Below are 27,450 nucleotides of genomic sequence, written 5' to 3'. Positions count from 1 at the left end.
TTAGATTTCCTCTTTTGAAAAATGTCTGCTCAAGTCCTTGGCCCATCTCTTAACTGGGTTGTTTGTCTTGTTGTTTTGGAGTTTCTTGATCTCTTTGTAGATTCTGGTTATTAATCCTTTATCAGTTGCATAGTTTGTAAATAACTTCTCCCATTCTGTCAGTTGACTTTTCGCTTTCCTGTGTCTTTGTCCATACAGAAGATTCTCAATTTGAAGTAATCCCATTTGTAAATTTTGGTTTTGACTGCCTTTGCCTCTGGAGTTTTTTCCAGGAACTCTTTGCCTGTTTTAATGTCTTGCAGGGTTTCCCCGATGTTCTCAATTAATTTGATGGTGTTGGGTCTTAGATTTAGAGCTTTAATCCATGTTGAGTGGATTTTTGTGTAAGGTGTAAGGTAGGGGTCTTGCTTCAAACTTATGCATGTGGAAATCCAGTTTTCCTAGCACTATTTGTTGAAGAGACTGTCCTTACTCCAGGGATTGTTTTTAGCTCCTTGGTCAAATATAAGTTGGTTGTAGATGTTTGGATTGATTTCCGGGGTTTCTATTCTCTTCCATTGGTCAATCCATCTGTTTCAGTACCAATACCAGGCTTTTTTGATTGTAACTGCCTTGTAGTATGTCTTTTTTTTTTTTTTCTTAAGGCTTATTTATTTATTTGAAAGTCAGAGTTACACAGAGAGAGGAGAGGCAGAGAAAGAGAGAAGTCTTCCATCCTCTGGTTCACTCCGCAATTGGCCAAAATGGTTGGAGCTGTGCCAATACGAAGTCAGGAGCCAGGAGCTTCTTCCGGATCTCCGATGTGGTATAGGGGCCCAAGAACTTGGACCATCTTCTGCTGCTTTCCAAGGCCATAGCAGAGAGCTGGATCAGAAGTGAAGCAGCCAGAACTTGAACCAGCACCCATGTGGAATGCCAGCACTGCAGGAGGTGGCTTTACCCGCTTTGCCACAGTGCTGGCCCCTGTAGTATGTCTTAAAATCTGATATTGTGATTTCTCCAGCTTTGTTTGTGTTCGATAAGATTGCTGTAGTTATGCGAGGTCTCCTATGCCTCCATATGAATTTCAGCATCATTTTTTCTAGATCTGAGAAGAATGTCTTGGTATTTGGATTAGTATTGCATTGAATCTGTAAATTGCTTTCAGAAGAATGGACATTTTGATAATACTGATTCTTCCAATCCATGAATATGGAAGATTTTTCTATTTTTTTGTATCTTCTATTTCTTTCTTTAAAGTTTTGTATTTCTCATTGTAAGAGATCTTTGACATCCTTGGTTAAATTTGTTCCAAGATATTTGATTTTTTTTTTTTTGTAGCTATTGCAAATGGGATTTATTTTAAAAGTTCTTTCTCAGCCATGGCATTGTCTTTGTATACAAAGGCTGTTTTTTGTGTGTATTGTCTTTATTTCCTGCTACTTTACCAAACTCTTCTATGAGTTCCAGTAGTCTCTTAGTGGAGTCCTTTGGATACCCTATATATAGGATCATGTAATCTGCAAATAGGGATAATTTGACTTTTTCCTTGCCAATTTGTATCCCTTTGATTTCTTTTTCTTACCTAAAGACTCTGGTTAAAACTTCAGGACTGTATTGAATACCAGTGGTACCATCCCTGTCTGGTACCGGATCTCAGTGAGAATGCTTCCAACTTTTCCCCATTCAATATGATGCTGGCCATGGGTTTGTCATTAATTGTCTTGATTGTGTTGAAGAATGTTCCTTCTATAGCCAATTTGCTTAGAGTTTCCATCATGAAAGGGTGTTGTATTTTGTCAAATGCTTTCTCTGCATCTATTGAGATAATCATATGTTTTTTTCTTCTGCAGTTTGCTAATATGAGCATCACATTGATTTTGGGAATGTTGAATTATCCCTGCACACCAGAGATAAATCCCACTTGGTCCGAGTGAATGATCTTTCTGATGTGTTTTTGAATTCCATTGGCCACAATTTTGTTAAGCATTTTTGCATCTGTGTTCATCAGGGAAATTGGTCTATAGTTCTCTTTCTCTGTTGCATCTTTGCCAGGTTTAAGAATTAATGTGATGCTGGCTTCATAGAAAGAATTTGTGAGGATTCTCTCCCTTTCAATTGTTTTGAATAATTTGAGAATTTGAATTAGTTCTTTAAATTTCTGGTAGAATTCAGCAGTGAATCCATGCAGTCCCGGGCTTTTCTGTGTTGAGAGGGACTTTATTACTGATTTAATTTCCATCTGGGTTATGGGTCTGTTTAGGTTTTCTATGTCTTCATGGCTCAATATATGTAGATTGTATGTGTCTAGGAATGTATCCATTTCTTCCGGGTTTCCCAGGTTGTTGGCATACAGCTCTTTGTAGTGGTTTCTGATGATTCTTTTTATTTCTTTGGTGTCTGTTGTATATTTCCTTTTTCATCTCTAATTTTATTGATTTGGTTCTTCTCTATCCTTTTTTTGGTTAGTTGGTTCAATACTGCCAATTTTATTTTTTCAAATAACCAGCTCTTCTTTTTGCTGATCTTTTGTACTGTTTTTTGGTTTCAATTTCATTGATTTTTTTTTTCTCTAATTATTTCTCCTACTAGTTTTGGGTTTGGTTTGCTGTTATTTTTCTAGATCCTTGAAGTGCACAGATAGTTCATTTATTTGGTGCCTTTCAGTTTCTTGATGTTGATACCAATTGCTATAAACTTTCCTATTAACACTGCTTTTGCTGTATCCCACAAATTTTGGTATGCTGTATTGCTGTCTTCATTTGTTTCCAGAAATTTTTTTATTTCCTTTTTGATTTCTTCTATGACCCATTGTTCATTCAGAACTTGTTGTTCATTCTTCATGTGTTTGCATATGATGTAGAGAGTTGTTGATTTCTAGCTTCATTACATTGTGGTCTGAGAAGATGTATGATTTTGATTTTTTAGAATTTGCTGAGACTCACTTTATGGTGTAGCATGTGGCAAATCCTAGAGAAAGTTCCATTTACTGGAGAAAAAAATGTGTACTCTGTGGTTGTAGGGTGGAAGGCTCTGTAGCTATCTGCTAGGTCTATTTGGTCTGTGGTGTTGATTAACTGTTGTTTCTTTGTTGATTTTCTATCTGGTTGATCTGTTCATTTCTGAAATTGGGGCATTGAAGTCCCCAGTTACTATTATCTTTGAGTCTATATCTCCCTTTAAGTCCCTTAACAATTCTTTTAAATAGGTAGGTGACCTGTAATTAGGTGCATATACATTTGTAATAATCACATCTCCCTGTTGAATTGATCCTTTAATCATTATATAGTATCCTTTTTTATCTCTTTTAATATTTTTGTGTTAAAGTCTATTTTGTCTGATATTAGGATGGCCACACCAGCTCTTTTGGTTTCTGTTAGCATGGATTATCTTTTTCCATCTTTTCACTTTCAGTCTGTGTGTGTCTCTATTGGTAAAGTGTTTCTTGTAGGCAGCAAATAGATGGGTTTTCTTTTTTAATGCATTCATCCAGTCTGTGAATTTTAACTGGGGAGTTTAGACCATTTACATTCAGTGTGACTGTTGTTAAATACTGTCTTTGCCCTACCATGTTTCCTTAAATAGTCCTGTTTATGTATTTTGGATTTCATTTGTACTTCTGCTGGGTCATTTTTTTGCATTCATCTTCTTATGTGGTGATGTTCCTGTTTCTGTGTCTAGTACATCCTTGAGCATCTTTTGTAGGGCTGGGCGAGTAGTTCCAAAATGCTTTCAGTTTCTGCTTGTTGTGGAAGATCTTTATTTCTCCTTCATTCATAAATGAGAGTTTTGCAAGGTACAGTATTTTGGGTTCATAGTTTTTTTTTTTTTTTTTTTTTTTTTTCCTTAGGACTTGGAATATGTCTTGTCATTGTCTCCTTGCCTGTAGGCTTTGCAATAAGTCTGGGGTGAGTCTAATTGGGTTTCCTCTGAATGTGATTTGTCTTTTCTCTCCTGCACATTCTAAGATCTATTCTTTGTGTTTCACTGAGTTGATTTTTGCTACTGTGTGTCGTGAAGTTCTTTGCTGGTCATGTCTATTGGGAATTTGGTGTATTTCTTGTACTTGGATGTCTCTTTCTCCAGATTGTGCAAGTCCTCTGTTATTATTTTATTAAGAAGGCCTTCTAAGCCTTTCTTTCTTTCCATACCTTCTGGAATTCCTAGGATCCGTAAGTTTGGTGGTTTGATAGAATCTTGTAATTCTGCGACTGTGATTTTTAATTTTCTAATTTCTTCTTCTTATATTTGGTCTAATATTTTCAGAAATTTGTCTTCTAGTTCTGATATCTTTCTTCTGTCTCTTCTATTGCTAAGACTTTCCACTGCATTTTTTATTTGGTCTATTGAATTCTTCATTTCCAATATTTCATTCTGGCTTCTCTTTAAAATCTCAATTTCTTGGGAGTGCTTTTCATTTAGATTGTGAATTTGTTTCTGATTGCTTCGAAGTAATCTATTAATTCTCTGAATTCCTTTTCTAGCATATCCTCAATCTCTTCCTCAGCCTCCATTATTGAGGATTCATATTGCCCCTCTGGCGAGTTCATAATGTCTTCCTTATGCTTATGCAGGATTTTTCCTTTGTACTTCCGACTTTTCTGGTTGATTTCTGGTTGATTTTATTTTTAAACTGATATCCGTCTGCCGTGAGTTGCTGTGTGTGTGCGTTGCAAGTGGAAGCTTGCAGCCCTGCCTCCTGGAGCTCTGTTTACTTCTGGATCATTGTGAAGGTGGGTATCAGGGCTTTGGTACACTAAGCCCCGCCTACTTGGGCTGGGCACACTTCTCATTGATGCTTCAAACAAGCTCTGGTTTTTGCTGTTTAGGACTACTTTCCATTGCAGCTTGTGTGGCAGAGAAGAAATGGTTCTGAAATATTGTGATCCTTGTACCCAGTTGGGGCATGTTGTGAGATGGCCCACACAATTGGTGGGTGTGTGCATGGGAGGCAGACATGGCGGCCCCCTGCTTACACTCAAAAATGTAATCAGTCTGGCTTCACCCGCCGGCTGTAGGTCCGGTTGGGAGAAGGAGAGACACAGAAGGATCATGGCATGCCCAACCTCTCTGCCCGTTCCCCTACCATTTCTCCTTCTTCCTGCTTGGAGCTTCAAACACAGTTCGCTAAGCTTCCCTGCCCACCACTGTCCATAGCTCTGTGGACTCGCGACCTCTCACCTGGTTCACTTCCAATGATAGGCAGTGCCAGTCTCCTCGCTCTGTCCCTGCACCGCTCCTTTACTGCACATCCACCACCTCTCCCTCTTCTTTGCTACCCCAGCATGGACCTGAGCAGTCTCTCCTGGACTCCTGGACCACTCTACAGGAACTTATAGCGATACCGCCACAATACCACCATCAGTGTGTATCCCTTCTGCTCACTATCCATTTTTCCTAAAATGACTCGGAACCTCCCACTGCTGTACCGCCATCTAGGCCTTGTCCTTCCCAACCTTGAGGCATGTAATGTGCCTTCAGAACAAGAACATTAAAACGGACTTAAAAAGTCTGGAGGAAGGGCACCGGTCCTGGTCGTTGCTTGGGCTGGTGACTCAGCAGGTTAAGGACTAAAGCAACACAATGGGGGAATAAAAATTCTGCTCAGTGAGCTACCTTTGAGGTATGGACTATCTAGAAAGGACCTGATGGATGTGGATACAAAGGAGGGAGGAGGACACCAGAGAACATGGACCTGCAAAGGAGGGAAGAGGACATGTGAAAACATGCCAGAAGACCTGTCCAGGTCACAAGGGATTCTATGCTAAAGAGCCGACTAGATGGAAAAGGGTGCCTGGTCTGCAAAAGGGATACTTAAATTCTGACCCCAAACCAACCAGATGTTTAGGGAAATACTAGCTAATGGGACCAGGAATTCTAGTTTGTATTAAAATGAACAAAAAATAGATAGAACAAAAGCATGTCCAGAGGCTACATTGTAGTGAGGCAAGCAGAGTAAGAGGTGGAGATCTTGTCAGAGTCTGGGATAAAATAAGGAGTCATCGGGACACTGGGGCACAGAGCTCATGGCCTCACTCCATACCGTGCCCGGTGTCACTAACAGATTGATATTTGTGGAAAAAATAGTGCAGTTCTCAGACCAACACCCTGTTGGGCTATCAGAGTCAGTCACAGAGCCTTTGAAAAACACCAGAGTGGCCTGAATTTTGCAATTACTCCAAGACCTTTTCCCAATCTCACACAACGGGCCATTCTGCATGACAGAAAACCAAGTCCAGCAGGACCAACATTCCCAGAGCTAAGACAAAAAGTAGAGGGAGTTGAAGCTTGTAGTGTTACAGCTTGTGAGGACTCCAAAAGAGCAGGTCAAAGGGGTAAAGTAAGGAGTCACTGGGGCATGGAGCACATGGCCTCCCTCCAGAGCACATCCACACTCAGTATGCCACTCACTGCAGGAAATGTGCTTCCTAGCTCAACACCCTTTCAGTTGTTGGGGGTCTGGTGTCTGGCCAAAAGACTCAGGAATCACCGGAGTGTAGCCTTGGCCAGGATTCATCAGTAGTCTCAAGGCTTTCTCCCTGTCGTTTGCAAAGGGCCAACCCATGCAACAGAGAGAGATTGGAATAGAGTCTTAGCTCTGGGAGATTGATCAAGTCCTAGTCAGCAAGCCTAATCTTTAAGTTAAGACCAGCAGCTGCTCTAACCACTTCTAACTGGCCAACAGGGACCCCAGTGCTCTTGAAAGTAAGAGGGTTGCTATGGGAGAGAGTGAGGCTCTCCAAAAAACAGATGGAAGCATTCCACTTGCTCACCCATTTGGCAAGGTGATCCAAGGCTGATTTGAGTTAAATCTAAGTCATGGTAGTAAGCTGTTGCAGGAGGATGAGGACAAGCATGTTGTCAGTTCTTGTCTCACGTCATAGATGATTTTCCTTGTGGACAGGGACGGTGAGCAAAGCAAGGTTTATTGAAAGTGAGAAACAAAAACCTCCCACCACAGCAGTCAGGAGAAGGGCTCCAACGGAGGAGTTGCCAAAGAAACTTGCCATGAAGTGGCTCTCTGATTGGCCCCTTTCTGAAAATCATACCTAGATTTAACCAATCAGGGGAGGAGCAGAATAACAGCTAATCAGAGTGCAGGAATTACAACCTTGTCTAGCCCATCCTATACCCACACCTTCATCTATTTCATTTCCATTGTGTTGTGTCTCTCTCACTTTATTTCATTGATGTTTTACAACTGTAGAGGTCTTCCACATCCTTGGTTAGATATATTCCTATGTATTTTTGTAGTTATTATGAATGGAACTGTTTTTATGATTTCTTCTTCAGCAAATTTGTCTTTGGTATATAAAAATCCTATTGATTTTTGCATGTTGGCTTTATATTTTGCAACTTTATGAATACACTTAGCAGTTTAGTAGTGTTTTCATGGAGCCTGTAGGTTTTTCTTGAAATAGAATCATATCATCTGCAAACAGTGATATGATTCCACCCTCCATTTTTGCATGCATTTTATTTCTTTCTCTTGCCTGATTTCTCTGGCTAAAACATCCAGCACTGTGTTTAATAAGAGTAGCAAAACTGGACATCCCTGTCTTGTTCCACATCTTAGTTGAAATACTTTTTCAGGTTTTCTCCATTCATTGTGATATTGGCTGTGGATTTGTCATATTTGTCTTTTGCTCATGTTGCTGTAAAATCCTCTTACTCCAAATTCGTTCAGGGTATTAATCATGAATGGATGTTGAATTTTATTGAATGCTCCAAGTCTATTGAGGTAATCATGATTTTTATCCTTCATTCTGCTTATGTGTTGTCTAATGTTTGTTGATTTGCATATATTGAACCATCCTTGTATTCCTGGATTAAATCCCAATTGATTATAGTAAGTGATTTTTTTTAGTTTTAGTATCAGAGTAATGCTGGCTTCAGAATTTGAAAGGGTTCTCTCTCTTCAAGTTTTTTGGAATAGTTTGAGGAAACTTCTTTCTTTAATGTTTGGTGTTTGGCTATCTAGCATTTGGCTACCTAGCAGTTAAGTCACTGGTTAGGACCTGGGACCCCACATCCCATAATAAGAGTACCTGGGTTCACATCCCAGCTCTGGCTTTTGACTCCAGCTTCTGACTAATGCAGATCCTTGGAGGTACCAGGTGATGGCTCAGGTAGTTGAATCTTTGCCACCCATGTGGGAGACCTGGATTGAGTTCCTGTCTCATGGCTTTGACTTAGCCCAGATCTAGCCATTGTGGGCATTTGGATGGTTAACTAGCAGATTGGGACAGGAGGACAGCTAGAGAATGCCCTTTCACTACACCACTACCACCACCCCTGCCGTCTCAAAAATAAATAAATAAGTTTAGTAGAATTCAGCAGTGAGGATATCTAGTCTTGAGGTTTTTCTTTGTTGGGAATACTTTTTATTACTAATTCAATCTCATTACTGGTCTGTTCAGGTTTCCTGTGCTTTTTGGTTCAACTTTGGTGGGTTCTAAATTTCCAGAAATTCATCTGTTGTGCCTAGGTGTTCCAATTTATTGGCATATAGTTCATAATAGTCCTTGTATTAGCTTTTCTTGACTATAGTGAAATATCTGAGGAAACTGACTTCAGGAAGAGAAAAGATTTGTTATGGCTAACAGTTTTGAATCTTCCAGTCAAAAGGCAGGCAGGCCTCATTGCTTTGGTCATCTGGAAATTCCAGAGGATGGCAGTGGCAGGGTGTGTGTAGAGGAGCAATCCACATGACGAGCCAGGAAGCAGAGAGAGAGAGAAAAACTGAGCTGGATTCAAGTGTTTACAGTCACTCTCTCCCAAGAACTGCATTCTCCCAGTTGCCTAAGGACCACCCTCTGAGACACCATTATTGGATTAAGCTTCCTTCCCATTAGTACTATCAATATATGACGTAGGGATATAACTGGGTGAACCTGGGAACCACATTCTATTCAAGCTATAGCATTCCTAAAGATCCTTTGTGTAATCAGTTGTAATAGCTCCTTTTTATCTCTGATTTTTTTTATTCTTCTACCTTTTTTCTTTGTTAGTGTTGCTGAAAGCTTGTCAATTTCATTTTTTTAAAAAATACTTTCGTTGATTTTCTATATTTTCTTAGTTTCCACTTTGTGTATTTCTGCTCTGATTGTTGTTATTTCTTTTACCAACCTTGAATTTGGTTTGTTCTCGTTTTTCTGGTTTCTTAAGATGTAGTATTATGTTGCTTATTTGAAATCTTCATTGCTTTTTTTTTTCATGTGGGCACTTGCTGCTATAAACTTCTCTTAGTATTGCCTTTGCTGTATCCCATGTTTTGATATGTTGTATTTTCATTTGCATTTGTTTGAAAAATTTTTTATTTCTGTTTTTGATTTCAGTGACCCATTGTTTTTTCAGACGCATGTTCAGTCTCTGTACTTATGTTATTCCTAATGTTTCTTTTGTTATTGATTTCTAGTTTTATTCTGTTATTAGAAAACATGCATGGTATGAATTTAATTTTTAATTTGTTGAGATTTGTTTTGTGGCTTAATATTTTTTTTAAAGATTTATTTATTTGAAAGAGAGAGAGACAGAGAAAGAACATGAGAACTTCCATCTGCTGGTTCACACCTCAAATGGCAGCAATGGCTGGAGCTGGGCTGATCCAAAGCCAGGAGCCAGGAACTTCCTCCTGGGTGCAGGGACCCAAGGACTGGGCCATCCTCAGGTGCTTTCCCAGGCACATTAGAAGAGAGCTGAATCCTAAGTGGAGCAGCTGGAACACAAATCGGTGCCCATACGGGATTACCAGCACTGCAGCCAGCAGCTTTACCTTCTATGTAATAGCGCTGGCCCCACCTTTTTTTTTTTTTTTCCCTTTTGGCATTACCTTTATTTTTTTTTTCTTTTTATTTCATAAATGTGAATTTACAACGTGCAACTTTTGTATTGTTGTGGCTTCGCCCCCCAACCTCCCTCCCTCCCGTGGCCCTCCCCTCTCCCATCCCACCCTTTATCGAGTTTCATTTTCAATTACCTTCATATACTGAAGATCAACTTAGTATATACTAAGCAAGGATTTCAACAGGCTGCATTCACACAACCGCACAAGGTATAGGGTATTGTTCGATTAGTAGTGTTTTTAAGTTTCATAGTAAAACACATTAAGGACAGAGATCCTACGTGGGGAGCATGTACCCAGTGACTCCCGTTGTTGATTTAACAATTGGCACTCTTATTTATGACGTCAGCAATCACCCGAGACTCTTGCTATGAGCTGTCTAGGCTATGGAAGTCCCTTGAGTTCACCAGCTCTGAACTTGTTTAGTCAAGGCCGTGTCACAGTGGAGGTTCCTTCCTCCCTTCAGAGAAAGGTGCCTCTCTCCTTGATGGCCTGTTCCTTCTGCTGGGGTCTTGTTCACCAGGGTCTTTCATTTAGATTGTTTTTTGCCATCGTGTCATGGCTTTCCATGCCTGTGAGACTCTCATGGACCTTTTAGCCAGATCCGAATGTCCCAAGGGTTGATTCTGAGCGCTGGCCCCATCTTAATATATTTTCTATCCTTGAGAATGTTTCATGAGCTGATGAAACGAATGTATATTCAGGATGAATTGTTTTATAAATGTCTTTTGGGCCAGCACTGTGGTATAGTGGATTAAGCCACGGCCTGCAGTGCTGGCATCCTACGTGGGTACTGGTTCGAGTCCTGGCTGCTCCACTTCCCATTCAGCTCCCTGCTAATGCACCTGGGAAAGCAGCAGATGACGGCTCAAGTCCTTGGGTCCCTATACCCACATGGGAATCCTGGAGGAAGTCCTAGCTCTTGGCTTTGGCCCTAACCAGCCCCAGTTGTTGCAGCCATTTAGGAAGTGGACCAGCGGATGGAAAATCTCTCTGTCCTCTCTCTCTCTAGCTCCGCCTTGCAAATAAATAAATAAATCTTTTTTTAAAAAAGTCTGTTAGGTTCTTTTCATCTATATTATAGTTTAACTCTGATGTTTCTTTGTTGATTATATTTCTAGGTGATCTATCCATTGAAGAAAGTGTGGTATTGAAGTCTTCCACTATTATCGTGTTGGAGCTGATCTCTCCACTTAGTTGTACTAATGCTTATTTTATAAAATGGGTTGTTCTAGCATTAGGTGCTTGTGTGTTTATAATCATTATGTCCTCATGTTGAATTGGTCCTGGGATCATTATGTAGTGGCCATCTTTGTGCCTTACAGTTTTTGTCTTAGTCTTTTTCTTCTGATGTAAGTATAGCTAGCCCTGCCCACTTTTGGTTCCCTTTTGCTTGGAGTATCATTTTCCATCCTTTGACTTTCAGTCTGTGCTTGTCTGTACTGTACTGGAGAAGTGAGTTTCCTGTAGGCAGCATATTGTTGGGTCTTGTTTTTGTATCCATTCAGGATGTCTGTACCTTTTAATTGAGGAATTCAGTCCTTTTACATTCAAGGTTATTTAAAAGTAATGACTTTATCATTTAAAATTTCTCTTCTGTTTGTTTTGCCTATCCTATGTTATTCCTTTTTTGTTGTTCATTTTTGTGGTTGGCAGTTTGCTATATTGATTAGATCTGGTTGTTTTGTATTTCCTTTGTGTAAATGCTCTTCTACTGGGTTTTTTACTTTCACATTTATTTTATTATTTATTTAAATTTATTTATTTGAGAGTCAGAGTTGGAGGGAGAGACGGAGATCTTCCATCTGCTGGCTCACTCCCCAAATGACCGCAACAGCCAGGGCTGTCCAAGGCTGAAGCCAGGAACCAGGAGCTTCCTCCAGGTCTCCCACATGGGTTGCAGGGAACCAAGCACTTGGTGCATCCTCCAGTGCTTTTCCTAGACCATTGCAGGGAGTTGAATTGGAAGTAGAACAGTAAGGACATGACTGGCACCCACATGGGATGTCAGCTTTGCAGGCAGCAGCTTTACCCACTATACTACAATGCTGGCCCTCATACATTCATTTATTTTCATGATCTAGTTCTTTGCCTCTTATAAGGCTGGTAACGTAATAAGTTTCCTCAGTTTTTGGCCATCGTGGAATGTCTTTAATTTCTTCTTCATTTATGAAGGATAGCTTTGCTGGTTATAGTATTCTTGGTTGGCAGGTATTTTTCTTTTGTAACTTGAAATATATCATCCCACTCCTTCCTAGCCTATAAAGTTTCTGCTGAAAATATGCTGTTAATCTAATTGGGGTTCCCTTAAATATTTATTGGTGCTTTTCTTATGCTGATTTTAGGATTGAGAGCTTGACTATAATGTGTCATGGTAAGGATCTTTTCTGATCATCTCTTTCATTGGGCCTCCTGTACTTGAATGTCCATATCTGTCTGAGGATTGAGGACATTTTCGGCTATTATTTCATTGCATCAGTTTTTTTATTCTTTTACTCCTTTGTACTCTTTGAGAGATCCCCGTGATTCAAATACTTCTTCATTTATTGGCATCCTAAAAAGTCTAGGAGTCTATTTTGTTCTCTTCCTCCTCCCTCTACTTGTTCTTCTCTTCCTCCTCTTTCTGCCCCTCCTCCTATGTTTTCCCTTTTGACTGGAATGTTTTATAATCTGTCTTCAAATTCAGATATTCTTTCTTCTGCTTGATCTAATCTGTATTTGATTTTTGAGTTCTTTATTTTCAAGATTTCTGATTTGTGCTTTTAAGATTTATTTGGGGCTGGTGTTGTGGTACAGAAGGTTAAGCCTTCACCTGCAATTTTGGGATCCCATATGGGTGCCAGTTCAAGTCCACTTTCGATCCAGCTGCTCCACTTTTGATCCAGCTCCCTGCTAATGTGCCTGGGAAGGCAATAGAAAATGATAGTCCACGTGCTTGGGCTCCTGTACCTATGTGGAGACCCGAAAGAAGCTCCTGGTTCCTAGCATTGGCCTGGTTCTGCCCTGGCCGTTGCCTTTGGGAAATGAAGCAGTGGATGGAAGATCTCTGTTTCTCCCTCTCCCTCTGTATCTCTGCCTTTCAGATAAATAAATATTTTTAAAAAGATTTCCAAAAAATCTTATTTAAATAAAAATTTTATTTTAAAGGCAAAGTTATTGAAAGAGAGAGAGAGAGTGAGTGAGAGACAGAGAGATCTTCCATATGATGGTTCACTCCCCAAGTGGCTACAATGGCTGGGGCTGGGCCAGGCTAAAGCCAGGAGCCAGAAACTCCATCCTGGTCTCCCATGTGGGTGGCAGGAGCCCAAGTTGTTGGTCCATCTTCCTCTGCTTTCCCAGATGCATTAGCAAGTAGCTGGATCAGAAGTGGAGCAGCTGGTACTCAAACTGGTGCTCACATGGCATGCTGGCATTGGAGGGGATGGCGTAACCTACTGTGCCACAATCTGTCCCCAAGTTTGTTATTTTGCGTGATATCTGTCTCTTTGCCAAATTTCTCTTTTGTTTCCTGAATTATTTTCCTAATTCCATTAAACTGTATTCTCTTGTATCTCTATGAATATTATAATAATTCTTTTCAGTTCTTTATTAAGCATCTCATCAATCTCCTTTTCTTTGAATATTACTAAAGCATTATTTTGTCCCTTACAACTAGGATTGCTAGCATAACGTGTCCATGGAAATGACTCTGCTGAAGCTCTTCTGTTTACCTATTCTCCTGCAATGGAGATTCTGTTCCCTGGCCATGGGACTGGGGTCTCAATTGCCAGTTAACTGTGGGGCCCAAGGACCTGGGCCATCTTCTACTGCTTTCCCAGGCCATAGCAGAGAGCTGGATAGGAAGTGGAGCAGCCAGGACTCGAACCGGCACCCATATGGGATGGCAGTGCTTCAGGCCAGGGTGTTAACCCGCTGCACCACAGCACCAGCCCCCACATGGTACTGTTTGTACAAGGACACCATTTAGCTGATCGAGCATTTACCCTACTCTAACATAATCTTTTCTGAACAAAATATATCTTTAATAACCCTATTTCCAAATAGTTATTTCTGAGGTGCTAGGCATTAAGGCTCAACATACCTTTTTTAAAGGGGACAGAATTCAAGCCATACAAATTTTATGCCTTAAAGACTTCAAAATCTTAAGTCTCAGGAAACTGAGAGGTCAGTGAGCTAGAGTAATCTGAAATGATTTCATGGAGGAGGTAGTATTTATTGTCTTGTGACCAGACAGAACATGTGAGGAGGTACTGAAACCTCGTGTATTCCCTAGTGGCTGTTTTTTTGCCCCAGACTGAGTGGTGGCCACAGCTCTGCAGAGAGGAATACTAGGTCATTTGGAGACCTTTTTCTTCTTTGGGCATTTAGAAATATGACTTACTGGCCGGCGCCGTGGCTCACTAGGCTAATCCTCCGCCTGCGGCACTGGCACACCAGGTTCTAGTCCCAGTTGGGGCGCCGGGTTCTGTCCCGGTTGCCCCTCTTCCAGACCAGCTCTCTGCTGTGGTCCAGGAGTGCAGTGGAGGATGGCCCAAGTCCTTGGGTCCTGCACCCCATGGGAGACCAGGAGAAGCACCTGGCTCCTGCCTTTGGATCAGTGCGGTGCGCCAGCCACAGCGCGCTGGCCATGGCGGCCATTGTAGGGTGAACCAACGGCAAAGGAAGACCTTTCTCTCTGTCTCTCTCTCACTGTCCACTCTGCCTGTCAAAAAAAAAGAAAAAAGAAAAAAAGAAATATGACTTTGTTCTCAGTATAGTTTCTGGATGGAGTCTTGCTCATGCATGCACATCTTCTAAATCCTGCACCTTAGAAAGTAGATTAGTTGGGGCCAGTGCTGTGGCACAGTGGGTTAATGTCCTGGCCTGCAGTGCTGGCATCCCATTTGGGCGCCAGTTCAAGACCCGGCTGCTCCACTTCCAATCCAGCTCTCTGCTATGGCCTGGGAAAGCAGTAGAAGACAGCCCAAGTCCTTGAGCCCCTGTATTCACGTGGGAGACCGGGAAGAAGCTCCGTGCTCTTGGCTTCGGATCTGCGCAGCTCCAGCCATTGCATCCAATTGGGGAGTGAACCATTAGATGGAAGACCTCTCTCTCTCTCCCTCTCCCTCTCCCTGCCTCTCCTTCTCTCTCCGTGTAACTCTGTAACTCTGACTTTCAATCAAATAAATAAATCTTTTTTTTTTTTTTTAAAAAGTAGATTAGTCTGTCCAAGAAAAGGCTTATTTAGAAGAAAATTAGCAAGCAAGTTATGTTTTATAAAAGTTAATTAGGCCGGCGCCGCGGCTCAATAGGCTAATCCTTCGCCTTGCGGTGCCAGCACACCGGGTTCTAGTCCTGGTCGGGGCACCGGATTCTGTCCCAGTTGCCCCTCTTCCAGGCCAGCTCTCTGCTGTGGCCAGGGAGTGCAGTGGAGGATGGCCCAAGTGCTTGGGCCCTGCACCCACATGGGAGACCAGGAGAAGCACCTGGCTCCTGCTTTTGGATCAGCGCAGTGCGCCGGCCACAGCGCGCTGGCCGTGACAGCCATTGGAGGGTGAACCAACGGCAAAAGAAGACCTTTCTCTCTCTCTCACTGTCCACTCTGCCTGTCAAAAAAAAAAAAAAAAAAAAAAAAAACCTGGTGTTAAATTGGAAAATGCATAGAAAATTAATTAATTAAAAAAATATATCATGTAGGATCTCTGTCTTTAATGGCTGTACACTGTTATTTAATGCTATAACTTAGTACTCCAACAGTATTTTTCACTTTGTGTTGCTATGTGGGAGCAAACTGTTGAAATCTTTGCTTAATATATACTGAACTGATCTTCTGTATATAAAGAGAATTGAAAATGAATCTTGATGTGAATGGAAGGGGAGAGGGAGTGGGAAAGGGGAGGGTTGCGGGTGGGAGGGAAGTTATGGGGTGGGGGAAGCCATTGTAATCCATAAGCTGTACTTTGGAAATTTATATTCATTAAATAAAAGTTAAAAAAATAATAATAAAATTTTTTTAAAAAAGTTAATTAGATCCTTTTACATATTCTTTTTTAGCATATCATGTATATAGATATAGCTTCCTGAAAAGTTTAGTGTGAAATCACAACCAGTCTAGAATCTCTTTTATTTGTTAAACAGGTAAAATGATTGAGTGTGTTCTGTTAATGGCTCATGTTGTGCTTAGTTATGCAACCAGGTGCCTTTGAGGGACTAACAAGTTCTCTGCTTTCAACACTGGAAATAAATGCTAATCAGAGGGATTCGGTATTCAACAACAGATGATCAACTTGTAGTGTAGAAATGTGGGAGAGTGGGCCAACTGCAACTCTACAGACTCTCTTTCCTCTTCCAGAATCTTCTCCAGGTGTGACAGAGGTGGCCATCATAGAAAAAGCACCTGCTGAACGTCATATGATTTCTTCATGGGAGCAAGTAAGTGTTGTAAAAATAGGAGAGCAAGACACAGAGGAGCCAGAACATGGAATTATAGCTAGAACGGGTTTCTTTACAAACCTGAGAGGTGCTCACTTTCAGTAAATGCATGGCAAAGAGGTACCTGTGAACACACAGCAGCAAGAGCACCTTATGTCTGATATATCATAAAGAAGTTGGGAGCACTTGGAAGGGTCTGGGTTAAGGCTGAGTTTTTTTTGTTTTTTTTTTTTTTGTTTTTTTTTTTTTTTTTTTTTTTTTTTGACAGGCAGAGTTAGAGAGAAAGGTCTTCCTTTCTGTTGGTTCACCCTCCAAATGGCCGCTATGGCCGGCACACTGTGGCTGGCGCGCTGCGCCTATTCAAAGCCAGGAGCCAGGTGCCTCCTCCTGGTCTCCCATGTGGGTGCGGGGCCCAAGCACTTGGGCCATCCTCCACTGCACTCCCTGGTCACAGCAGAGAGCTGGACTGGAAGAGGAGCAATCGGGACAGAACCCGGGGTGCCAGTGCCGCAGGCAGAGGATTAGCCAAGTGAGCCGCAGCACCAGCCTTTTTTTTTTTTTTTAAAGGCTGAGCTTTTGAGATAGTTGGGAGAGCTTGGGGTAGTGGCTGATCCCTCAACATAGTGGTATGGCTTGGGAAGATTTGGACTAAGTCTGAACTCTTAAGGTAATGGGGAGAGCTTGGGCTAATGGCTGGACTCTTAAGATAGTGGTGTGGCCAACAATCAAGGCAGGGCACTGCTGAGCCAGCTGAAGAAGAACGCAAGGAATTGGGTGCCTGCTCCCAGTCTCACAGATGAGAGGCCAAAATAGATCCAAGGCTTTTGTCCTTGCTCCATCAGTCCTGATGGAAAAGGAGACAGGGCGCTGGTTTCTCTCTGGCTACTCTGCTGAAGTGGGCTGCTGATGCAAGGCAGAGTGTCTGTACTCTGGATTGGGTTGATGAGAGAAGGAAAGCAGTGTTTGGATGTTCCTGCATGATGGCTTAGGACACAGTAGCCATCCGTTCCTGTAGAAACTTTTGAAATATTTTAATTTTACATGGTAAGACTAAAAGCACTATGACTATGAGGAAGAAAGATGACAGCAAAGATATCAACCATGGTGGGAAAGGTCCCCACAACCAAAACGATGAGGTGGGGCTATTTGGGAAATAGATTTCATTAGCATGTTTTTGTATGGGTTTGATTGCTTCTGTTGCCATGTCTGACTTAACTGGTGTAGAAATGCACTCTTTACCCAAAAAGAGGCAAGTCTTCCGTTTTCAGTGGTGAGGGGATCTGTAGTCCCTGGCAGTTTTGAAGGATCGCAGCTGCCATGGAATCTACCTGGTCTTGGAGGTGAGGTAATTGTTGTGCTAGGTCATTTATGTCTTCTTTGAGAGTGAGGGGTAAGTCTTCGATTTTATTTGCTGCATCTACTGAAATTGCCAGTCTGACTGCTTCTGCCCCAATTCTTGCCAGGACACCTAACAAGATTAGCAAGAGGGTAAGTCTACTTCCTTGACACAGTGGGTTAGGGGGATGGAAAATAAAGATTGGTCTAGAGTGTAGGCCAGGTTTACTCTATCTCATGTCTCCTTGCCAGCATGTACACACTAAACAAAACAGAAGCATTCTTTCTCTGCAGCAACCAGGCATATATCTGTCCTCCCACTAACTGGACAAGGGCTTACACTCTTGCTTTCCTATTTCATTAGCATGTTTTGTATGCATTTGATTGCTTCTGTTACCACGTCTGACTCACCTCCAAGACCAGGTAGATTCCATGGCAGCTGCGATCCTTCAAAACTGCCAGGGACTACAGATCTCCTCACCACTGAAAACGGAAGACTTGCCTCTTTTTGGGTAAAGAGTGCATTTCTACACCAGTTAAGTCAGACGTGGTAACAGAAGCAATCAAATGCATACAAAAACATGCTAATGAAATAGGAAAGCAAGAGTGTAAGCCCTTGTCCAGTTAGTGGGAGGACAGATAATATGCCTGGTTGCTGCAGAGAAAGAATGCTTCTGTTTTGTTTAGTGTGTACATGCTGGCAAGGAGGCGTGAGATAGAGTAAACCTGGCCTGCTTCTAGTCCATGGCTCCCTCATTCCCTTCTTCTGCTTTTGGAAACCATGGCTGCTGGCCAGGGTTAGGGCAGTGTCCAGTATGACTTCTTCAAGCTGAGCAGGGGTGAAGTAGGAACCTGTGGTCAAGACAGGGTTCCAGTAGAAGGTGGGCGCTCAAGGAAGCCGCAGTGCCAGATAACAGAAACTGTTTCCATCTGAGGTTTTATGTGCATGGCCATCTAGAATTTAGTTGCTACAAGTTGGAGAAAACAGATCTAACAAGCAGATTAAATATGCAGAGTCTGAAACAAAGGACAGAATCATTATTAGAGAACCTAGGAAATGCTCTTTCCAAGCCAGGAGGAGGTTTTCCCATTGAAAGGCAAATAGAAACAGACAGGAGGGTTTCTTAATAATCAGATGGGTGGTAAGGCCTTGTCAGGTTTATTTGAGGCCCAGACCTATGTATCTCTTCACATGAGATGTTGGAAAAGATGTTACAAGGGAGATGTGAAGGTCATTAGGGAAGACACCTTGTTGACTACCATTACCTGGCTGGCCTGGGAGGAGAGAGAGCCTGAAGAGGTTATTATAGAATAGGAGGCTTCTCTAAAAGGTAACTTCCATTCATGCCTGAAATGTTACTGACCCTAGGCTGTCCCCTCAATAGCGATGGTTACTATGAAAGCTGGACGGAATGAAGGGCTTTTGAGCTTAGAGCCTTTGGGGTCTGCAGTTCTGACTTTGGAGTCCTTCTGACTCCAGGGCAGTTCTGTTTCCATTGACCCAGCTCTTGGAAGCTTCTTTGTCTCCCTTATATGATTACATTCATACATTTGGTGGGATATTCCAATGTTACATGGTGGCTGTAGGAATTGATACAATACTGCACATGCATACATAGTTGCTGATGATGTTTAACTAGATTTTCTCAGTACACTTAATGTTTCATCCACACATTCACTGAGCTATACTGTGTCTGGCAAGGGTTAACACCATCACTCCATGCTGACAAGCAGAAGCTGGAACAGTTACAAATGAAACATTCACAGGCAAGCAGATTATGAGCACATTCAATTTTCAGGATAAGTTTTTTTTCCTCTTTCTCTTTTCTGTCCTTGGGAAGACCTCTACCACATTCCCCTCTTTGATGCTCAGACTCACTCAGGATCAGAGAGGATCATCCTGATCCAAGGACTTACATTTTTCACTCCCTGTAAGGAGTATTGGGTGTGGTAGAGTTAGGGTGGTGGTGATACCCTGGCCTGATCAGGTCATGTGAATACCTGAGTCACAAGATAAGGGGCTCAGGTCCACAGAAGGGAGCCAGATTAGAAACAATCTGTTTCTAATCCTGTCCACAAGAGGTTAAAAAAATTTTTTTTTTTAATTAAAAACTATGAGAAACCTCTTAACGGAGTTTCAATCAGCCAGAGCAGTTGCCACCAATCCTTTTGTTAAAACTAAGGCTGAAACTGTAATAACGGAGAAATAAAGGGTTACAATGCATTGTAAGAGAGAACCAATATAAAGGAAAAAAAGATTAGTCCATTTATTTGATCAGGCAGTCAGTTCTTTAATTTTTTTGCTGTGCGTGGATCCTTCAGCCCCCTGAGTGAATGAAGTAAGGCCATCATCCTCAGGAGTTTCACTGGGGCCACTGTCTGGTGATCTCTTCAGGGTTGGCCCACTAGTTTTGGATGGTCAACTTAGATGGTGTCACCAAATCTGAGATGCACTCCCAGTCACAGGTCTCAGCTGCACTGTGCTGTAGTGGATCCAGGGAGCTATTTTAGCCACCTGACTGCAGTAGGAGTGGACAGAACAATACTAAACAGACCTCTCCAAAGGGGCTTTCGGGGCTGGACATTTCATTCCCTTAACCATACCATATCTCCTGGCTTAAAACAGTGAGCTTCTGTGGTTAAGCTCACAGCCAGTCATTCCCTAACCCAGTGACTGATGGAGGTCACGGCCAAGCTGAGAGCCTGCATCTATTGTCTAAAGGTGAGGCTGTCTATTTTAAATCTCCATGTACTCCCTTGACTTTAGGGAGAGGGTACCCATAAAGAATTTCAAAAGGAGAGAACCCTGCCTGTTTAATAGGGCTACATCTATTCCTTAACAGTGCTATTAGTAACAGCTAGTCCCAGTGTGAGTGAGTCTCTTGACAGAGTACTTAATTGCATTTTTAATCTCTGGTTCATGTATTTCACTTTTCCAGAACTCTGGGGCTGATAGGTGATTCCCAGTCCTCTTGACACCATCTGTACCACCTCTGCTACAAATGCAGCCTGTTGTGAGACTTGATAGTAATTGGAATTCCAAAGCATGGAGTGATTTCTTTTAGCAAAAGCCAGGCCACCAATCGAGTGTTTTCAGTACAAATTGGGAAAGCCTCTACTCAACCCAAGAAAGTACACACATAGACCACTAAGTATTTGCAACTGCAAACATGGGGAAGTTCAGTAAAGTCCACAAGTAAGTGTTGTTTGTTTTCTTTTTTTTTTTTTTTTTTTTTTTGAGAGTTTATTAGTTATTTGAAAGGTAGAGTTACAGAAAGAGGGAGAGACGGAGAGAAAGGTCTTCCATCTGCTGGTTTATTCGCCATATGACCACAATGGCTAGAGCTGAGCAGATTCGAAGTCAGGAGCCAGGAGCTTCTTCTGGGCCTCCCACACAGGTGCAGGGACTCCAAGCACTTGGGCCATCTTCCATTGCTTTCCCAGGCAATAGCCGAGAACTGGATCAGAAGAGCAGCCAGGAAATGAACTGGTACTCAAATGGGATGCTGGCGCCCCAGGTGGAGGCTTAGGCTACTGCATCACAGTGCTGGCCCCCACAATTAAATTTTCAAATGGAATTTCCCCTATTTTCTACACCAGGTGGGAGGGGGCATTTTAGGTTCTTGGTGGGGGTTGTTCCAGGCACATACTTTGCATTGTCTGCATACTACTCAAGCTATGCTGGAAAACCTAGGGATGTAAAAATGCTGGACCAATATAGATTCCAGAGCCATTTGGCCAGCATGAGTTCCTTCATGAAAGTGCTTGACAAAGGCTGGGGCTGGTGACTCGGGGGTGGCAACCCAAGCATCCTCAAATTTTCACCATCCCTCCAGGATACAGTTTCCACATTTTGGTTTGAACCAGGTGAGCGTATGCTGGGACTAGTTTGGGTCCCATTGTGCTAGAGTGCTGGGAAGCAGGGCAGTGGTCAAGATGAGTGTCCCTGTTGTCTCTTTAGTGACTGCAAGCTTAGTTTCTCAATCAGCTTTTTGTTTCCCTGCACTTTGAAACTGTTCCCCCTCTGATGGCCCCAGCAGTGCGTAACAGCCACCCTCTTAGTGGCCCACACAGCATCTAAAAGTTAGTACCCTAATTGCTGTGCCAACGTACTCATGCACACGTAGAAAAAAATGGTTAAGTCCGGAAGCCCTAAAGCTGGGGCACTGATGAGTGCCCTTTTAATCTGGCTGAGAGCCCTTTCTTGTGCCTGTTCCCATAACAGAAGCTCTGTCTGTCCCTCCTTTGTGGCTTTATAAAATGGCTTTGCCAAAATAGAGAAATTAGGTATCCAGATTCCACAGAAGCCAGCAGCTCCAAGAACTCTCAAACCTGGCACTGAGTCAAAAGAGCCAGGAATGAGCAAACTGTTTACCTTCTTCCTGGATTGATCTGACACTGTCCTTGGGACAAGTGAAAGCCAAGATATCTTACCTTCTCTTGGCAGATTTGAGCCTTTTTTTAAGAGACCTTGTAGCCAGCCTCCCACAGGAGAGTGAGAAGTCATGTTTCTTCCATGCAATCCCCCTGTGTTTTCCCTGTTAGCAGCAGATTGTTCACATACTGGAGTAGTGTACAGCCATGCCTGTTTGCTGAGGACGCTCAAATCAGAGGCTAATCACAGTGCTGAGAATGGTGGAGAATTTTTAAATCGTTCAGGCAGTCTAAGTTAACTGGCCCTTGTCTCCATTCTCAGAGTTTTCCCTCTGAAAGGCAAAAATTGGTTGACTCTGAGGGGCTAAGTGGATACATAAAAAGGCATCATTAAGTCCAGACAAAGAAAGGATCTTCAATGGGGATGAGACCCAGAAGGGTGTAAGGATGTGAAGTAATGGTGAGCTGGTTTACAGCTCGCAAGTCCTGCACTGGCCAATAATCATCTGTCCATGGCTGATTGGTAGAAGGGGTGTATTCCATGACACTTGGCAAGGCTGGAGGATCCCATACTTTAGAAGCCTCTCAAAGTGTTTTTGAATTCCAGTCTGTGCCTTGCGAGGGATGAAATACTGCCTTTGGTGGATGGGCCTGGCTCCCAGCTTTAGTTTTATTATTATGAGGAACATGTTTCTAGCCAGTCCGGGGAGGTTGTCCTCTGCCTACACCCCCAGCATCTTAAAGGGAAGTTCAGGCCCTTGCTGTGTCCCACCACCACTCCGCAGAAGCTATCGAGAAACTGCTCCTCCCCTTGAAGAACTGTGAGAGTCTTGATTTTTATGGTTCTCCCAAAGTCACAGCCACTTGGCTGCAGGAGTTGATAATCTGAGCCTGCAGCTTCTCCAATGAATCTCCACCCATTGAAGCCCCTGGACAGTCAGAAAGATGTAGGAATTTGTGAATCAACTTCGTGGCTGCCTAAATTACATCACTGAGGCAGGAAAAAGGGAGATGAGCTTGGCAACCAGTGACTCTCATAATATTAGCTTGTCTCTGTGAAAGTGTCCCCATGGGTTGGGTCACTACCAAATGCCCTGCTCCCATGTTCACCATGAAGTCAGTGGGCTGGCCCCCCACAGTCATTTTGACCATGGGCTCCTGGGAGCCCAGCAAAATGAAGCCCAGTCTGTCCTAGTCTTTTTATAGATTTTCATATAGGTACACAACATGTACATATATATAATGCATGTATAATCATACATTACAGAACAGTAAAGCAGTTTCATAACAGACTTTTTAAATCTTTGTTTTTAAAAATTCCCATTAATCAATTAGAATTACTTACTGCTCTTAGTAACCTGAATTAACTATACTTTAAGTTGGAACCTGTAGTCCAATGATTTGAAAGTTGTTAGGAAACCTTCATTTAAGAACATTTATTAAAGTCCTTTTTTTAAAATCTGTGTTTTTAGAGAAGAAATCAAAACTCTGGACTTTAAATAGCCATGGTTGAAATTATAAAACTCATTAATTGACAAGAAAAGGCATTTGTTTACGCCACATGGTAGGTTAGAAAACATCTATAGGATTTTATAAGCACTTGTCTCTTTTAGGTCTCTGGGTTTTTGATTAAGATAACTATCATGACTGATAACAATACAACAAGATCATTAGATGTTTATAACTTTGGACATTTGTATCAGTACATTTTATTTTATCATAATTTGAAGTTTAGTACCATTTTACATCCTCACAGTATCTTTATAGCCCTAATAGCCTAATTGGACTCTACAAGATGAGAGATTTATTCTTTGACATTTTCAGGGGCCCAACCCAGAAATATCAATGTCCAAAGAATTTGGAATTCTGAATGTCAGTCAAGGATACCAAGAAGGCTTAAAATATGTGGTTGAAATAGGATCCCTTAACATCATGACATAATATAGACTAGATTTAATCATTGTTATAAAATATTCACTCAAATATTTTAAGTACATATTTAAACAAGCCATAACTCTTAAAACTCAGCTGTTCTTAATCAGAACTTAACGAGACAGAGAACACAAAGATAGCTTCATGTGGACATAAAGTTTGTTTCTTTCATCTGTCACCAAAATTGGAAATAAAAACCTCAAATATAAGAGGTAGCACAGGAGCCGATGCTGTGGCGTAGTAAATTGGGCCTCCACCTGCAACACTGACATCCCATATGTGCACTGGTTCAAGATCCTGCTACCCCACTTCCCATTCAGCTCCCTGCTAATTTGCCTGCAAAAGTAGCAGAAGACAGCCCATGTCCTTGTGCCCCTGCACCCAAGTAGGTAGACCTAGAAGAAGACCCAGGCTCCTGGCTTCAGCCTGGCCTGGCTCTGGCCATTGCAGCCATTTGAGGAGTGAACCAACAGATGCAAGATCTTTTTCTGTTACTTCTCCTCTCTCTGCCTTTCAAGTAAATAATACAAAATTTTAAATAGTACATAGAATCATCCCATAACTTGGAACAATTTAACAGAATTAGAACTGAAGCTTATTGGACCTGGCTAGAAAATTGCAGAGAACCACCTATTAAACAATTATTTAAAAGGCTATGCTGCAGGTGTTTTTTTTTTAAAGCATTTTAAAATTAGAGATAAGACTATTTTCAAATATTTATTAACATATATGTAATTAAAAAACTTTTTTTTTAGATTTATTTATTATTTATTTGAAAGGCCGAGTTACAAGCAGAGGTAGAGAGAGAGTGGTTCACTTCCTAAACAGCCACAATGGCTGGAGCTGAGCTGATTCGAAGCCAGGAGCTTCCTCCAAATCTCCCACATGGGTACAGGGGCCCAAGGCTTTGGGCCATGGTCCTCTGCTTTCCCAGGCACATTAGCAGGGAGTTGTATTAGATGCGGAGTAGCTGGGACTCTAAGCAGCGCCTATATGGGATGTCAGCACTGCAGGCAGCGGCTTTACCTACTTCACCAAAGCAGTAGCCCCAACCTTGTTTTAAGAGGATCAGATTCTAATTCTATGTCATTGTACCTTTGGTATTAATGTTAAATTTTAGAAAACACAGTAAGCAATATTTCAAGAATTAGAGTCAGTTTTTCACACACAAATCTTACAAGATTTATTCCTCTCAAACCTTCTGTGACTTTCTCACACCTTCTGCAACTTACTTAAACCTTTAAATATTTTGTCTTACCCTTTCTAGTCTAGAATAATATAATCATTCAGCTTTAGGGCAAAAAGTGTTTTCAAGCAATGCCCTTTTTTATCCAAAAATTTTTTTTCATAACATTTCTCACAATGAACACATTTCATGCTTGTGACCTTTTTTCTATCTGTTGATTTTCTTGACTTACATTGAAATAATTCTTCAAAAATCTCCAAGTTAAGGCAACATTTTTGAAGTAAAAGAACCATACCGAATTTCAACCTTAGTTACTTTCAAGCCATTCTGAATTATTTTTCATATATGGGAAATTTATGAAAACATAATTGTTAACAAACCCAAATAGGTTTTTTTAATTTAAAATGTTAAGAGTTTGCAAGTTTACATTTAGAAACATTTATCTCATTTACCTTTACATTTACAATTTATACTTAGCAATTACACAGAGATAATTTAAGATGCTGACATTTTATCATACCTTTATCTGAATTAAGATCAAAATTACATTTATACATATAGAATTTTATATGGAATTTCTTTTTATAAAGCAACTCTAACTGGAAATCGGTGACATGAACCAGAGACTACAAAATCCACCTTAGGGGATGATAACAAGAGCTGATAACCCATTGTTATTTTGGTTGAATCTGTTAAACCAAATTGCAAAACAAATTTGGCAAGTTACAAAGCAATTTTTTTTAGGCAGTGAATTTTTAAAAAGGGAAAATCCCTTTATACTCAGTATCCAGTTACAGCTGAACCAAATTAGCATGAGAGCCATTACCTTGGCATATGTATGGATGGGATTGTTATCTATCATATGCGTCTGTAACCTGCCATTTAGTGCCTTAGGGTTAGAGTTTCATCTCTACACTGTATCATCTTGAAATCGGAAAAGACCCCCTAAAATTTACACTGAAATGTGGCCCCTTAAAGTTCCCAGGAAATGCTATCCAGGGTGCCAAATGTGCTACCGGAATTTGGGGTGCCATACGATTTCACCATGGTATTACTAAATCCCCAACATTAATAAGCCCAAGAGGGTTCTTGCCTAATATTTAGAGAAGAATTCTAAATACCAGCACAGATAAATGGGCAGCATGGTACATTTTAAGGTTTTATTTAGTGAGAAAGATGCATAGGAGAGTGAGAGCTTTATTTAAGAGAGTGAGGTGAATAGGGGTTCATACCAAGCACCAGGAGCCAGCCGCGTGGATGAGCATCTAGGCCTTTATCTGGGCCGGGAAGCCTAGAGCACATGGCCCAAAGGCCATGCACCCTGGAGGCGCAGGGCTACAGCAAGCCCCCTCCTGACAAGAGGCCAGGGAAGAAGAGCCGCCCAGGCCACACCGTGTCCTGGCTTTTAACCCACTTCCAAAGGGGAGTGGTTAATTAACCTGATTGGCTGGTGGGCACCCAGGTGTGGCCAGGTAGGGGAATGAGGCCACACAGGGGCATGGCACAGGCATCAGATAGGGGCACGAGGTCACACAGGGGCGTGGCAAAGGCATGGTCTTCCAGTTAACAAATCTAACAATTTTAGCCTGTATGTCTGCCTACTTTAATCTTATGAGATTACTTGGGCAACTCTAGGAGGTGATCAAGCTCCTCTTTTGCCACTCAGGGCAGGTCGGCCAAACCAAATGAACCTGGGTTCCTGCCAGTTCCTATGGGTGGTGCTCCTTAGACTGGTTCCTTAGACTTAGCACTGGGTCCATTGTGCTCCAGGGTTGGAGCCCCAGCACACCAGAGGAGAGTCAGTCCCCATGGGGCAAGTGGTCCACAGCACCACTAGAGATCCCTGTGCGGACACTCCAGGGAATCCCATGCCCTGATCAACAAGGGAGGTGAAAAAAGAACACCATGCTGATCCTGGACAAGCCCTCAGAAAAATATAGCAGGATTCATGAACAGAAACAAGACACCAAGGCCAGAAAGCAGTCTTTAGCATTATTGTTGTTGTTATGCTGGCGTAACATTCAATTGGATTTTTATCCAAAAGCCTGAGCCCCAAACCAAGAGGGTTTATATATGTTTTTAACTTGTCTCCCTTATATGGTTACATGTATGTTTGATTGGCTATTCTAATGTTACATGGCTGCTATAGGAATTGATACAATGCTGCTCATGCTGATAATATTTAACTAGTTTTTGTTGATACACCTATTATGTCTCCCACACACATACTGAGCTATACTCTGTCTGCCAAGGGTTAATTAACACCATCATTCCATGCTAACAAGCAGAAGCTGCAACATTTACAACTGAAACATTCACAGGCAATTAGATAATGACCACATTCCATTTCCAGGATTTTTTGTTGTTGTTGTTGTTCTTTTTTCTGACC

At 41.8% G+C, this 27,450-nt stretch overlaps 1 protein-coding gene across 3 annotated transcripts in view; it reads left to right on the top strand.

The window, feature by feature from the left end:
* The window catches only part of TPGS2 (tubulin polyglutamylase complex subunit 2), a 90,241-nt gene that overhangs the window by 20,894 nt on the left and 41,897 nt on the right, over nt 1-27,450 (top strand). For all 3 annotated transcript variants that reach the window (XM_062201578.1, XM_062201579.1, XM_062201580.1), the window contains one exon: nt 16,155-16,234. In XM_062201578.1, the coding sequence (XP_062057562.1) occupies nt 16,155-16,234 (80 nt within the window). The remainder of the gene's footprint in view (nt 1-16,154; nt 16,235-27,450) is intronic.

This window comes from Lepus europaeus, chromosome 9, assembly GCF_033115175.1.
Source record: "Lepus europaeus isolate LE1 chromosome 9, mLepTim1.pri, whole genome shotgun sequence".
In the NCBI taxonomy this organism is placed as follows: domain Eukaryota; kingdom Metazoa; phylum Chordata; class Mammalia; order Lagomorpha; family Leporidae; genus Lepus; species Lepus europaeus.
Note: the sequence above shows the minus strand (reverse complement) of the source record. Positions and strands in the feature narration are given on the sequence as shown.